This window comes from Nelumbo lutea, chromosome 2, assembly GCF_056320005.1.
Source record: "Nelumbo lutea isolate HS-2025 chromosome 2, American lotus-T2T, whole genome shotgun sequence".
In the NCBI taxonomy this organism is placed as follows: Eukaryota; Viridiplantae; Streptophyta; class Magnoliopsida; order Proteales; family Nelumbonaceae; genus Nelumbo; species Nelumbo lutea.
Genome location: NC_142685.1, coordinates 57868706 through 57883717, shown reverse-complemented (window position 1 = coordinate 57883717; position 15012 = coordinate 57868706). Strand labels below are relative to the sequence as shown.

The 15012-nt window shown below is 39.9% G+C and overlaps 1 protein-coding gene across 6 annotated transcripts; it reads left to right on the top strand.

Annotated features, from left to right (window-relative positions):
• Nucleotides 1-415: 415 nt before the first annotated feature.
• On the top strand, nucleotides 416-4617 carry LOC148870930 (UPSTREAM OF FLC protein (DUF966)). 6 transcript variants are annotated; one of them, XM_088971985.1, is made up of 8 exons: nucleotides 565-765; nucleotides 871-969; nucleotides 1302-1523; nucleotides 1619-1688; nucleotides 1831-1946; nucleotides 2057-2930; nucleotides 3560-3843; nucleotides 3945-4617. In XM_088971985.1, exons 3-8 carry the CDS (start codon nucleotides 1337-1339, stop codon nucleotides 3968-3970), a joined length of 1557 nt encoding a protein of 518 aa, XP_088828111.1. In that variant the 5' UTR covers nucleotides 565-765; nucleotides 871-969; nucleotides 1302-1336; the 3' UTR covers nucleotides 3971-4617. The 6 variants fall into 6 exon arrangements, with proteins under 6 accessions (XP_088828110.1, XP_088828108.1, XP_088828109.1 ...); XM_088971986.1 differs by having other exon boundaries at nucleotides 569-765; nucleotides 871-1182; XM_088971984.1 differs by lacking the exon at nucleotides 871-969 and having other exon boundaries at nucleotides 416-765.
• Nucleotides 4618-15012: the final 10395 nt, after the last annotated feature.

The window sequence follows — 15012 nt, the reverse complement described above, 5'->3', positions numbered from 1 at the left end:
GGGTTGGGTTTATGGTGAACTGAGGCCCAACCCTAAGATTTAAGTTTAAGGCCCAGGCCTGAGGTCAAACCTGATTTTCTTAACCCGAGCCCAATCCACTGGAATTGATTAGATTTGGGTTAATTAAGAGTTAGGACTAAACCTGGTCCAAAAAATAAAAAAGCCCAAAATCTTGAACTCGAGCCTGACCCGAGGATAAAAATCCAAGTTCAACCTGTGCATAATTCGGGCTGGGTGGCTCGGGTTGGGGCTGCCAATTTGTACTTATCAAGACGAATGAGTCGGGTCAACTTCGAACTGGCTGGAATGTACGCAAGCCGGGAGAAAACCCAGACTAACTCAGCCGGTCTGGATGGTGAGTTAGCAACCCAAGTTGGGCATTTCATTTATCAGTGAGGGTAAATTTGGTAAAGATGAAGAAAATGAGCTGAATTGCAGTTACGGTAGCTGAGTTGGTTGGGTTTCTTTTGTCTCTCGCACTGTTACACAGTATGATTGCAGTGAGTGTTGACTGTACACAGTAGAATGTAGAAAATAAATAAATAAATAAAGTTCTATCAAATCCAGAAAATCGAGAAAGCTCGTTCTCTGTCTGTCTTCGTTTTTCGATCTTTTGAAGCGAGCCTCTCCGGCATTTCTTCAGCTTGGCTCTTTCATGGCTGCAAAACTATCGACATGTTTCAGTCTCTCGTCGCTTTAGCTTTAAATACGGGGCCGATGAAATGAGCAGTCTTTACCAGTTTACCCTCTTACCTTTGTTTTCAGGTAGATTTTTCTTTGATTCGATTGCTTACCTTTTATTTCGTCTTTCCCTTTTTCTTCCGTTCTGCACTTTTGGCCAGTGTGAATCTCCAAAAGTCTTGTTTGTAGGAGCTCTGGCGTCCTGAAAGTGTCTGAAAATAGCCACTGCAGCGTTGGTGGAGGTTTCAGGATTTTATTCAAAATCTGTCAAGTTTCACTTTTTATGAGGTTTTGTATATTTTCTGAGAAATCACGCTCCTCAAATCCCTTCATTTAAGGAATTAGTGGGCTGATGCTTCTGGGTTCTGCTGGAATCCTTCGTATTTAGCTCTTGTTAGATTTTTAAGATTTTCTAGCGTTGCCTCAGATGTTATAGGGTTGAGGTGATGTCTAGTGATTCAGAAAGTAGGATTTTCAGGCCTATTTGAACCTTTTCTTTAGGTAATAGACTATCCATCTGAAATTTCTGAAAATTTTTCTCTTTGCTCTTGGTTATGGTTTCTTCAACCCGAATAGCTTTCTTTGGGTAGTTTTTTAATCGGTGGAACACTTCGTTCTAGATCTGTTTCGGGTTGAGGTGATTTTCTGAGGGGAAATGGAGGGGCGGGTGAAGAAATATCGGCAAACGAGCCCGGAGAGGGCTAGAGTTTGGACGGAGCCGTCACCCAAGCACCAGAATAGGAAAGTTCCGGTGGTTTATTATCTGTGCAGAAACCGTCATCTCGAACATCCTCACTTTATTGAAGTTCCCCTCTCGTCGCCCGAAGGTCTATACTTAAGAGGTAAAAAGAATGAAATTTTATTTCTCTTGTCGATTCTTTCTCTTCATTACCTTCTAAGTTTCAATGCTCTCTTTGATCTTTTCTGTGCTTTGCAGATGTGGTGGAAAGGCTTAATATTCTGAGAGGCAGAGGCATGCCTTCCATGTATTCGTGGTCTTGTAAGAGGTGAGTTTTCAACAGTGCTGGTGCTTCTTTGCCGTCCATGTTAGCATTAAAAGGGTTTATGTTTTGAAGATTTCTCTTAGTTCTCGCTTCTCAATCTAATTGGTTCTCTTTCTTTCCACTCCATGTTTGTGGGTCGGTACAGGAGCTACAAAAATGGTTTTGTTTGGCATGATATTTCTGAAGATGACTTGATCCTTCCTGCACATGGGAATGAATATGTTCTTAAAGGTTCTGAACTCTTTGAAGAATCTCATTCAGGTAAACCACAGAGAAGAAATAAACTCTCTCAATTGAATTGTAAATTGATTATAACATGACAGAAATACAAGTAAAATCAAAGTTCTCAAACTTGAATTTCTTTTCCCCAGATCGTTTCCATCCAAATGGTAGTTCAAAATTGCAGGCTCCTAAGCAATTGCAAGAGCCCACATCTTCTCGAAGCCAAGAGACTTCTTCCTCTTCGTCAAGCTTGGCTGGGAAGGAGACCAGGCATCAAGAAGAGGAAATTTCACCTCCACTTCAACGTCCAAGTCCCTCCAGCTTGTCTCCAGATTTAAGAGTTGGGAAGAATTCCTCTTGGGCTGGATCTCTGAGCTTGACTGAGTACAAAGTTTGTAAGGGTGATGGATCAATTGATGCTTCAACACAGACTGAAGAAAGCATGAAGAGAACTAGAGCCCAGGAAACCTGTACGAGAGGCGTTTCTACGGATGATGGCTCATCAGAGCCTGAAAGCAATGTGAATCAACAAAACCAGGCTCTGAAAGAGAACTCTGAGCTTTGTAGGGATGAGATTTCCCCACCCCCATCTTCCTCAAGTACATCATCTTCTTGTGGGAAGATTGAGACTTTGGAGTCTTTGATCAGAGCAGATGCTAGTAAGATCAATAGTTTCCGGATACTTGAAGAGGAAGAAATTCGTATCCCTTCAAATGCTAAATTCAAGCCAGCAAATGTATTGATGCAATTGATCTCTTGTGGTTCCATCTCAGTGAAGGATCACAGTTTTGGACTTATACCGACCTATAGACCAAGGTTTTCTCATTCAAAGTTCCCTTCACCATTATTCTCTACTTCTGTGGTGCTGGGAGAGCTGGATTGCCTGTCAGAGAATCCAAGGCTGATGAGCATGAGATTGGAAGATAAAGAATATTTTAGTGGGAGCTTGATTGAGACTAAGACTCAGAAGGGAGAGGAGGGATTGCCTGTCCTCAAACGGTCTTCTTCCTGCAATGCTGACAGGTAACTATGGTTCTTACTATCTATCAAAAAACTATGAATCTTACTTTCATGTTGCATTTGGTAACTGCAAGACTTTAACTTAGCTATTTCAGTAACAATCTATCAACATGTGTGGGCTTGCCTAATATACCAGACTTCAACTAGGTGTATGAATTCTAATTTTTAGTTTAATTGGAAAAAAATTATTTTAGGTGTATGTTTTGATACCCATTTGTGTATCCTTTGCATGCACAATTCTCCATTAAGAAAAACTCATTTATCAAAAAATAAATAAAAACTCCATTAAGAAACAGGGGTGGATGGGCCTTTTTTTCTCCTCTATTGCTTTTAGATGGATTCCCAGTGAACTGAATGTAATGGCTGATTCCCAGGTAACTCAATAAAAGTTTCCTTATCTTAAAAAGAAACAATTAACTAAATTCAGTGAAGACGTATAGAAATAAACCGAGACAATTCCCATTCTTCCTGGAGAATAAAGGGGCACGTGTGTGGTTTGCCATCTTTTTATAAGCTATGCTGCACTCAGTAAAATCTTTGGTTGTATGATCCATGTGATTATTATTCTTGATTGGATTTCTATAATTGGTTGCATGATCCTGGTAAAAGTAACAAACGATTCTACAATGCAGGGCTTCTAAGGCATCGGACCCAGCAGAGGACAAAGAAGAGATGGAATCTGCACGTTCCAAGTGCATCCCACGGTCAATCAAAGCATCACTGGGTAAGCAGGCAAGGAGCGAAACAATGAGATCCCCTGTTTCAGAAGGGCCAAGGAATTCTTCAGCTGGTGCAGACTGTATGCAATCACCTTCTTCTGCATCAAACATTAGCAGCAGAAGAATGACGGAGCCTTTGGTAAAGAAATCATCAAAGAGCAGAGAAGAGAAGGAGAAAGTGATCAAAATTGAAGAAAGTTTAGTGTCCATATCCCTTGTGTATTTCTAGAAATGTTATAGATTTATCATTGTTTCTATGTTCTTATTGATTGAGGTGATATCTGATTTCTTACTGCAGGCTTGCTTCAGGAGCTCGGGTTATAATCCAATCCAAGGCGCCCTGAGCAAACAGCAAAGGCAACTCTTAGAGGGAAGAAATGGGTTGAATTGGACAATTGGTCGTTAACTTTTCCTGCGATGCCAAAGAAGGGGTCAAAGGAGGTGTTCAGAAACATTGTGGAAAGAAGTTATCTCAGCTTAGAGCGTGGGAGGTTTGTATAATCTTGTATTTTGGTCTGCCATACTTCAAATTCCGGTGCAGGGGCCTTGTTTGAATTTTGAGGAAGAAGTGTATTTTTTGCCTTTTTGGCGGGTTGATGATGATGCTTCTGTAAATTTAAAAAAACGAAAAAGAGAATCAGTTCATTGAAGAACGAGACATGGGTGTTGAGGTGCTGAGGTAGTTTCTTTGTCAGCTTTCTTCAATGAGAGTACTTTACCATCCCAGATCTGTCATTCCTCCTGTTTATTTTCTCATTTTGCTTTATAAAACCAACAGTTGTAGTACTGCCCACCTGCGAAACGGAGGAAATTATGGCTATGAAAAAGGAAAGAAAGTAAAAGAAACTGTATGGGTGCGGTGGGGCTGTCATTGGCCTGCCTCGTTCAGACTCAGAGAGAGATCGAACAAAGCTGAATGCTTCTGTGCTTGCTCTACTTTCTATTTATTTATTAACGTTTTTATATTGAAATTGTGTCACTTTGCTACTACTTTGTTTCTCCTTTTGCTGGTTTTGACTCTTGGTCTTGGGACAATGGAAAGGGTAAAGCTCAAAGCAAAAGTCAAACTGAAAGCAGCTTATTTGGTGCCTTGGTGATAGTTCCGAGCTCCCCTTGTGGTTTGATAATGCGGTCTTTCCAGCATCGCAAACAAGAAACTGGGATTTTGGGGGTTGAGCTTTTTTGAAGTTTGACGAAGGAGGGTATCCCAGGTGGGTTCACGTGTGGTTGTGAGACAGTGAGAGTTCAAAATTTAGGTTCCATAATTGAGACACCGCTAAATATTTCCTTTTTTTTCTCTCTAATCTGTAATCAACGGGACCCAAGGTAGAGACCCAAAGAAGAACAATTGTATTGGAGAGAGAAAAAGAGAGAGAGAGAGAGAGAGAGAGAGAGAGAGAGGAGAGCGTGCGTCGAAATTTCAATATCTATTTTGTCTGGTATTAACGCGACGACCCAAGAAGACAAGAAGGCAAGAAGAGAAGCGGAAGACAACAAAAAAATGGCTGAGCTGTCGTTTTCCTTTACCTTTTCTTTGGCTGTCCCTTCCGTTCTGCTTCGGCAGGTTTTTGTCTGCTGGACTTTTTCTTTTGTGGAGTTCTATATAGGCTTTATCGGTGGACCAGGTTCTTATTATTGGCCTCCCACTTGGATACTGCTGCGGCTGTTGCTGCTGGCCTGCTGCTCCGACTTTCTATAAATCCTTAAAAGTATGTATTTTTTTCATGGTTTTCAAAACCGAACCGGACCGGAATACTGGGAACCGGTCAGGTGACCGGTTTTGGTTTTCTCTAAAACCGGATTTTATCCAAAAATTGTTGATTGTGGTCAGCAAACCACTGACCTGGGTGGTTAACCGTTCGAACAATTTTGACCGTTTTTTATTTTGTCAAAATGGGCCGATTGTTCGGTTTGAATGGTCGGACCATTCGATCTGGTAACCAGACCCCTGACCGGTTTGGTCTCCAAATTGGTTTTAAAAACCATGGTTCTTTTTTCTAATTAAGTATTTATTTTGAACCTGGACCACACCAATAATCCCTTATGGGTTGGATTATGGAAGTGAGAAAACATTTTTTTTTTTGTTTGAAGACGCTGCTGCCAAATAGGACATTTTTTGGAGCAACAATAATACTTTTTGTTTGGTACTAGTGCTTCATATCTGTTTTCAGCATTGGTAGCCATTATAGAAAGTCCACATCACTGTCACCTCATGTCTTGATTGGCAGTAATGACCTCCAAATTGAGGAAACGTCTAATTTGGCATTGCTATAAATCATGCCTTTTCGATTTTCAAAGCATGGCTTGGAGCACCGTTTTTTGTGAAAAATGGTTCTAAACATGTTACCGTTTTCTAGAGCACCAATTTTTCTAAGGTAATGCTGATGTGTAATCATTTTTTGGAGCAACGGCACCGATTCCAAACACCACTTAAATGCTCATAAGCACTTTTAGAATAAATACTTATTTTGACATTTTTTTCATATAATTAACAGCGTGTGTTTGCATGTGAGGTGTTAAAATTAAGAGTCAGATTTGGGCTCCACCCAATTGATTATATATCAACTATCAACAATCAGCTGAAGCATATCAATGCATTTTTTATATCAACTATCAACAATCAGCTGAAGCATACCAATGCATTTTTTTGGTGCCTTTTACTGCAAGGATATTGATGAGAGTAGGTCAAAACATGAGTTATGTTAAGGAATATTGTATTGAGAAGCCAACGTTAAGATAAAATATGGGATATATGTACGGGAATGGGATGAATTACAGAAGCACCATGTCCAACAGGATACGGAATCAATGAAGATTCAAAGAGTGACCACTCCATTGTTTCTTTGTGGACGTGGGGCTCACATTATGTGTATTTGCAGGGAAAATTGTACAAACCTTTGTTTACAGCTCATCTAAATTGCCATGATTTGGTTGGTGGAATGATTGGAATATGCATCAATATCATTAAATATAAGTTTTATAAAATACAACAAAAAGAAATTTAATGGCTTTCAGAAAAAGACAAAAAATTTAAGGCCCTGTTTCTTTATAGCAAAATTTTATTTGCAGAATTTGCATTCTTTTTGGTTTGCACTCTTGTGCTATTGTAGTAGTGTAAAGAAAATTGCATTACAAACAAACAAAGCTTAAATTGAAATGACTATGATAGATGTAGATATAATATGCCTTATATTTATCAATTTTTGGGTTGAGGGGCATGTCATACCCCACTAATTGAAATGGACAGATACAACTAACATGTCTCTAAACATGATTTTGTATTAAACTTGTTTGTTTCACATTTAATTGAGTATAATATGTTTGACACCTGTAAAAATGTGAAGAGCATATTAAGTTGAGTTCATTTATGGGTTTCCACTTCTCCTTATAGATTATAATTCAAAAAATTGTACCATTTCATATTTTATATGTATTGATTTGTAATAAGTAAACCCATTCATGTGCATGGTATTAATTATTTGCAGACGCATTATGCATATTAGTTTAAAATAATGAGTTTATATGTATTTTGCACATACATGCATATTCCATGTGGTTGATGCTTTGGATGTCGGTTGCAATGTATCATTTCATACAAACCATTAAAATACATACTTAGGAAGTCGGTTCAATTAAATACATGATGTTTAATCAGTCACGTTGTTCTTTGATATATCTCTTAAAATTGTCTTTCTAGAAATTCGTTTTTAAAAACGAAACAATAAATAAAAAATACGGTTTGCCAAAGTTTAAATGGGAATGGCCTGAAGTTCGAGCCCAAAGCAGTGTAAAGCCAAGCCCGACAGGCAACACATGAACATATCTAGTTTCTAACCATTAAAATTCCCCCACTCTCAGTATCCAGGTGCCTGATATCTATCGTGAAAAAAGGGAGTGAAAGTGAAATCGGTTTAACTGGGCCAATGGGCCAGACCTTTGTTATGGTCTTTTGATTTATGTACTAGCAATTTAGCAAAAGCAATAAGAATCACATGTAAAGGGGATGTGCTGTAGCCTCATTTATATACTTGTAAATTTTGTGCTTTGCATATCAACCAGGAGGTGATTGTTGCCTTGTTGGGCCTAAAGCTCTATGTACTCACCTATATCAACAACGCATTTACAAAAGTTAAATAATGCTCTGATGTTGACAGGAAGATTGCATGAGTGACCAGTGAGTCGAAGGAGAGAGCAGATTAGCTGGGATCAAAATAATCGATACAGGAACTGTTCAACCTAAAAATTTAAGCTGTTTAGCGCTAGGTTTTTATCCTCTTGACACACCCTCTCATACAAAAGTTCATTGGGCTTTAAAGCATGGACAAATATAGGCCCATTCATACTTTGAAGTGTAAACACTAAAAACCACCTGATCAAACATGCTCTAATATCATCTTAAAAAACCATTCAACAACCTAAAAGCTAAAACTTGTAAGTAAGGTCCTTGAATAGGTAATCCTTACTCAGGCAGAAGTGTATATGACATACAACCACTCAATCTCTCTCTTCCCATTTATGTCTGGTGTGGGGTGTGGGGTGTGGGGCGTAGGGCGTATTAATTGGTCAACAGCCCGTCAAACAGCTATGAACTAATCCATTTTCATCCAGATAATTGCTTGATAGGTTGGTTTGATTGGCCACATAATCTACTGTCTACTTCATCCCTCCCTTGGGCCTAGCACCTTGGGCTGAGTATGTCCATAGTCTAGAATTACTCTGGCCCAGTAAGGCCCGTCTTGATATTTATCAAAACTTTAGTTCGAAAACATGCCAACAAATGGCCCATTTTAGGCATGTTAGGAGAGGAGAGCATGTGGAGGTATTGGGTATTGGGAAAGTGCAGGAAATTTCAGTAGCTAATAATTTATTGAGTTGTATGATTTGATTTTGTTTGGTAAGGAAGTTCGACCCAAACACTTAGGCACCGTTTGCTTCATGGGATTAGAGGTCTACAATTGGAATTGGAATTAGTCATTCTGATTCTAACTATTTGGTTGGGTGAAATCGAAATCCTATTCCCATTTTTGTTGGAATGACATTCCTCCATTTGAAGAAATGATTATTACCTGCCTCTCTCTTGGGAATAAAATCCTATTTTTGCTGATTCCAATTCTTAATTCCGTTCCTATTTCATTCCTAATTCTGATTGTGAATCAAACGGACCCTTATTTTAGTAAAATAATCAAATAGAAATTCAACGAGGCAAATGAGGTCTGGTAGAGTCACGTGGCTGACTAAGCATTTAAAATGATAATAGATATTCTATTAACTTTTTTTTTTTGTTTTAACTAGAAAATAAGTTTCCCATCTTTTAACTCTTTAATTTTCGACATCATTCGCCACCAAATGTAAAATTACTAAGATGGTATTTCTGATAATTGTCACTGATGGTGCACGATCTGGGTGCTCCTAGCTGTAGGGCAGTTCGGACGTCTATTGACAAGTAGGTCACTCGAACTGCAAAGAAAATGATGACCAGAGAACCTAGGGTGGCTAACCCGGTGAGGTCGCTCTGATGCTTAAGTCAGTAACTATGATATGCGAGCTAAGAGTTTGAGAAATAGGAGAGCTAGGATGCACTTAATTGTGCGTACTTGGGTCTTGGGGGCCTATGCCCTTATATAGTTGAGCTGTCGTGGGTCTCACAAAACGGCTTCGGGATCCTCGACCCGCGTAGATGGAATCTATTCCACTTTAGAAGGAGAGTAACGTATCAATAAATGAAGTTTATCATTTCCTTCCGATTCGGGCAGGGAGAGAATAAGGCCTGCTATTAAGTGGGGTGATCCCGAGAGATTCGGAGTCGATTACGTGTCACTTCGGTACTCGGGTGCCAAAGTGGCTTTGGTACCGAGGTGCTCGAACACCCAGGCTCCCGAACTGCTGAAAAGCCTCTCCTTGCTAATTTGTCGTCTTGCTGGCAGGTCGTGTCCATGTGTTCTTCACTCGCTAGGTTAGGCCAAATCACCCCTTATCAATTGCCCCCCACTCCTTGTGCCAGGGGTCCTGACCCGGCGCGGCGAGTTCATGACAAGCCTAGGTAGATTTGGCACGATGTCTAGATGACACAGAGGGCGGATCTTCGGTCAAACCTGTATGACCACTTGGCTCGACCAGGAAATTATCCAGATCACGTATCAGGTATGCGCGGACGCCATGCCGTTTATAAACTCCGCGGACATCAAAATGCGCGCTCAAGTGATTTCAACCTCAGGTGGTGTGCATCCAGTTTTCATAGGAGTCGTTGGATCATGCAGATTTTGGCCGTTGAACCTCAAATATGGTGGCTATACATAGGGGCCGAAGGGCCCATTTTTCTTGCCACAAACCGCATGATTGATTTCCTTGAGATCCGTTCAAGTCTCCTAGCTCGGTGTCAATTATCCTTGTGTCCAAGGTCATCCTGCTTTCTTCGGTCTTCTTGGTGAGTTCACCTTTCCATGTTTACAATTTCGTTGTCCTATTCCTTTAGCTCAGCATGCCTAGTGTTAGTTTAGATAGCCTTTTAGATGAAAGTGGCGAGTCCGCTTGAGTCAAGGTGAGCACCTCGACGCAAGCCACAGAGTGCCGTCATGCCAAAGTGGATACCTCAGTGCAAGATGCATACTCCAACCCGTCTGAGGCACTCACCTCTGTAGGAACATGGGGCCTCTTGCAAGTCAACCTCCACTTTGTGTCGGGATCGGGCTCCGGACAGCTTCGGCCCATCTTCAATGATAGCTGATAGACTCTTATCCCTGGTAGCTCGATATAGGTTACTTGATAACCTTGTGTATAGCATTCCCTTAAGCAATTTTCCTTGGGATCATGGCCATGACGAGATTGTGGTCTTCGAAGAGCAGCTTGTAATTGGGCAGCGTTTCCCACTTCACCCTTTCATAGTCGAGGTCGTCAAATTCTTTGACATCACCATAGACCAACTCCATCCCAACTCGATCCATAATATTGTAGGTACCATCTCCCTTTTCCACAACTATAACCGACCCTTAGACCTCGACACCTTTTGCTCAATCTTGTCCATAAAGAAGAATTCAGCCTGTGTTCTCATTGAGCATAGGCGAAGTTATTATATGACTCCTCGCCCTGGGTACAAACTCTTGCACGAGCTCCAAAACAAAGTCCTAGCTTGGAATAGGCACTATTTCATAGTTCGTAACACTACAGGATGACCATTTCCAATCCACTGGAGGCCTGCCATTTAGGACCCCGGCACCAGGTTGGACAAACAAACAAAAGAGGAAGTTCGATCTTGGGCGAAGCTCGGGCTGAAGTTTGAAAACTTTGTGACCGAAGAGAAGCTCATACAAGTTGGGTTTAGTCCTCTTGGTAGGTCGCCATCACGATTTTCGTACTTACTTTCTTCATCTTGTTTTATCTTGATCTAGTGACTTACTCTGTTCGTTACCTTTTGTAGTAGCCATGGCTAATATTCCTGCCCTTGAGCTCTTCGAGAGTATGAAAAAGGGGAAAAAGAAGAGGGCCTCCAAAAAGGCTCGTCTCCACTAAGGCACCACCACTACCACTTCCAACGTCGGCACTACTGTCCCCAAGCATCCTCTGGTTGCCGAGCACCCGCCAATCATCGACTTAGTCGAGGAGGACCAAGGTAAAGCTTCTCCGCCCCACATGCCCAAGGAGACCACGTCATCCGAGCCTCAACACACTCAAGTGGCCACCCCCTCTAGTGGTGACACCTCCGGGGCATCTTGGAGTATCTTGACTCCGAAGTTCAGTAACAAGGACACAATCTTCGCCGAGGAGGTTGCTTATTGGAGCGACCTCGTCGAGTTAACCATCCCAGGTTCTCTGATCATCCTTTTCTTTGCAGTTCGAGTGACCTACTTGCCAGCAGATGTACGAGCTGCCCTACAGCTAGGCTCTACAGTTAGGAGCATTCAGATCGCACACCGTTAGTCACTAAGGGTGTCAATGAACCGATTTTGGACTGGACTTTATCCAGTCCAAAATCAATTTGGATGGATTGGATGGACCAACAAGACATTAGATTGGACCAATCTGGTCCAAAATATTTATTAGATTAGACTGGACCCGGTCTGTCCGTAATAAATTTATATTGGATTCAGTTGGATTAAGCCAATATCCAATCCATTGATATAAGATGAGAACATAGGTGTCAATGGACCAGGTTTGAGTTAAAATCAATCTAAATTAAAATGAATTTGAACATACTGCACAATCCGGATATTGAATTAGATCCATCCAAAGTGGTCTGAAATATTTATCAGACTGAATTGGACCTGGTCCATTTGTAATGGATTCACATTGGACTGGATCGGATTGGACCAAATCCAGTCCAATTGACACCTCTAATTGTCACCATGCATTCACATTTTTGCAGGGAAGCAATAACATATTGGACCTTGTAAATTCTTCAAAGCTCTACCAGATGGAATCAAACTAGTCCATGGTGGTGAGCAACAAAGTGATTAATTACACGGCTACCGAGTTCAGCTGAAGAGAAAATCATATTATGGATAAAATATCTCTTGAATGGTGCTAGGCACGAGATAGTATCTACAAAACACCAAGAGTGGATTAATTGAACTTGATAGGGTTTCAACAACTCTACAATGTTTCGGATAAGGCTCAAAATATTGATACATTTTATATAATATATAATTAGGACAAATTTGCTTAAAATGTGGGTGGCAATATTTATGCTGTGTCAAATGTATCAATACTTTGAACCTTATCTGAAATATAGAGTTGTTGAAATAGCTATCAAGTTTAGTGTCTAGCACCATTAGAGATGTTTAATTCACAGCTACGATTTTTTTTTCTTCCGCTGAACATCATGACTGTATTTCTACCTGTGAAATCAATCATTTTGCTTCCCACCAATCATAAATGCGAAACATCTTCCGTAATTTGGATTGTCATTTACAGGAAGATGCTCTTAATTAATACATGGGATAGGGCTGTGAGGTGCTCTATGTGAAGAACAAATACCGATTCACTTTTTATGGCTTTGAGACCCAGCTAGTCCATTCTTTGTCTGGACAGAGATCACAAATGCGCCCCACAGAGGGTGCCCCACAAACACCCCATATGCATAAGAAAGGGATTTACTCTTCACACTTGGGCGCTTTACATGCACATCCACCGTGCATTGAAAACATCTTCAGTGAAAAATAACTTATAAGTATCGGAGATGTTTTCAATGCATGGTAAGATATGCGTGTACGGAGCAGATCTGGTCTCATATGCATATCTCAACATGCATTGTGAACATTTCTCAAATTTGTTATTGAGAGATGAATGTTTCCCATACAGGATTGATTGAGATATGCGGTGGAGCGTTTGTGGGGCGCCTTCTGTGTCTCCTTTTTTGACGTAAGAGAGAAGAGGATCCTTTAATGGCAAAAACTCAATTAAATCATGAAAATTCATCTCATCGAAAAGAGGAAGAGAGAATCTAGAAGATATGAAAGAGAAGAAGCTAAGCGTCTCCTTTTTGACCCAAAGAGAAGGCAAAGACTGGTTGAGTACGTAGTTGCTTTTTATTTTATTTTGGGTTTGGTATACATTTGCTTTTATCTCTCCCTCTTTTAATTTCTTCCATCGTTATTTGAAGATTAAATCAGCTGGAAAACTCCATTTACATTACCATTTAATATTTTACCAGAAAGATCTGAATATAGAAGAGTTTAATTCTTGTCAAACTGCAATTGATGAAGCTTCTATTCTTCTTCGTATTCAAATTTCAACCAATTCGTGTCTTCACCACACATGTTCGTGTTAAAGGCATTTTAGCGTGTCAACGTCAAAAAGTTTTTCTTTTGCTGGTGATCGGTTGGTGGAGGAATGCCGCCGAGTGTCTCGCTCATTCGCTGTGTCGTCGCCCGTCGGGTCGTTCAAATGTGGGAATTAGACGACCAATTCAGATTATTCTGGAAACTAATAAAATTAGAGCTGCATCAACGTAACTGGGTCACCCATCATGATCATTGTTTTAATAGGCTGTTGAGGTGAGGCGAAAGGCCTGAAAAAAAGCCTGGCCTCAATAGCCTTAGACACCATTAGCAAAGCTTAGACCTTGAGTTGCTTGAGGCTTGGGCCTTTGGCCTCAATATGGTCTTAGGCCTCAATTGTCGAATATGAAGGTTTACATAGGGGCAAATATAAATTTAAGACAAAAAAGCCTTATTTTGTATATATTGGTGGTATGAGCAAATTAATAAACATACAAATAACAAAAGAAATGCATATAAAATTTATAAGAAAATACCTTGTTTTATTGTTCATGCTTTATTCTTACCCATTTATCCATTTATTTCATACTTGATAATCCATTTCTTCTAAAGCATTTGCAGGTCACTTTTCACTAATGCATACTAGTGCAAGAAATGAAACAGGAATGTCTTATTCTTAAAATAATGTTGGTTACTATCCCTAAATTAAAAAATTTGACTTCGATCTATGGTTTTGTTCTTCTAGGGGAAATAAGATAATAGGAAAAAAAATAAAAACTATTTTGGTAAGATTCTAACCCAAAATGTATTGTATATTTGGGGAACTGATACCCCTTTTTTAATTTTAAGGTATTTTTAAAAACTTTTTAATAATTAAATAGTATAAAACTAACCTTGTACCATTAAAAAACTGAAAAAACAAGGTATTCATGGTTCAAAGTGTCCATTCTAAATACATCCCTCTCAACATATTGGGGTGTATGGATACTTTAAACTATGTATCCAAGTCTAATATATTATACAAGCATTATAAGATCCTAAATTTATGTTTTCATGTCTTTATTATTTATAGATTATATCCTTTTTTTTTTCACTTAGTCTTACACCTCGCTCCTATGAGACACAACCGCCTTGGCTCTACCTTTAGCCTTTTTAAAACCTTGATCGTGTCCATCTCTATTTGCTTTTAATTAATTCAAAACAACAACAACTTGTTAATTTGTGGTGGTCATTGATCACCGATCGCACGTAATGTGAACTCTGGAGATGATGCATGAGCATGAGCATGCACACCACTAATAGGCTAGATGGTACAGGACAAAGTTGGCTTAAATCCTTAAACCAAACTGATGTTCACCAACAACATGCATATCCTATTGTAAATTGAGGGGAATCGTCAAAATTAGGGGCTCGTATACATATACACACACGTAGGACTAACACACAAGAGAGGGATACCACATACAACCCAAAAGCTTAAAATATTGGGTTATGAATCACTCTTATATATAAGTGTAGGTACATAGTGCTCGCTCAGTCCCTCATAGCACAAAAAACACTAAATTGATGCCACATGGATGCTTGCGATCAGCCTGCAGCTCGTCTTTCCTCTACAATGAACTTATAGTACATCGTAGACCTACGATGAACCCG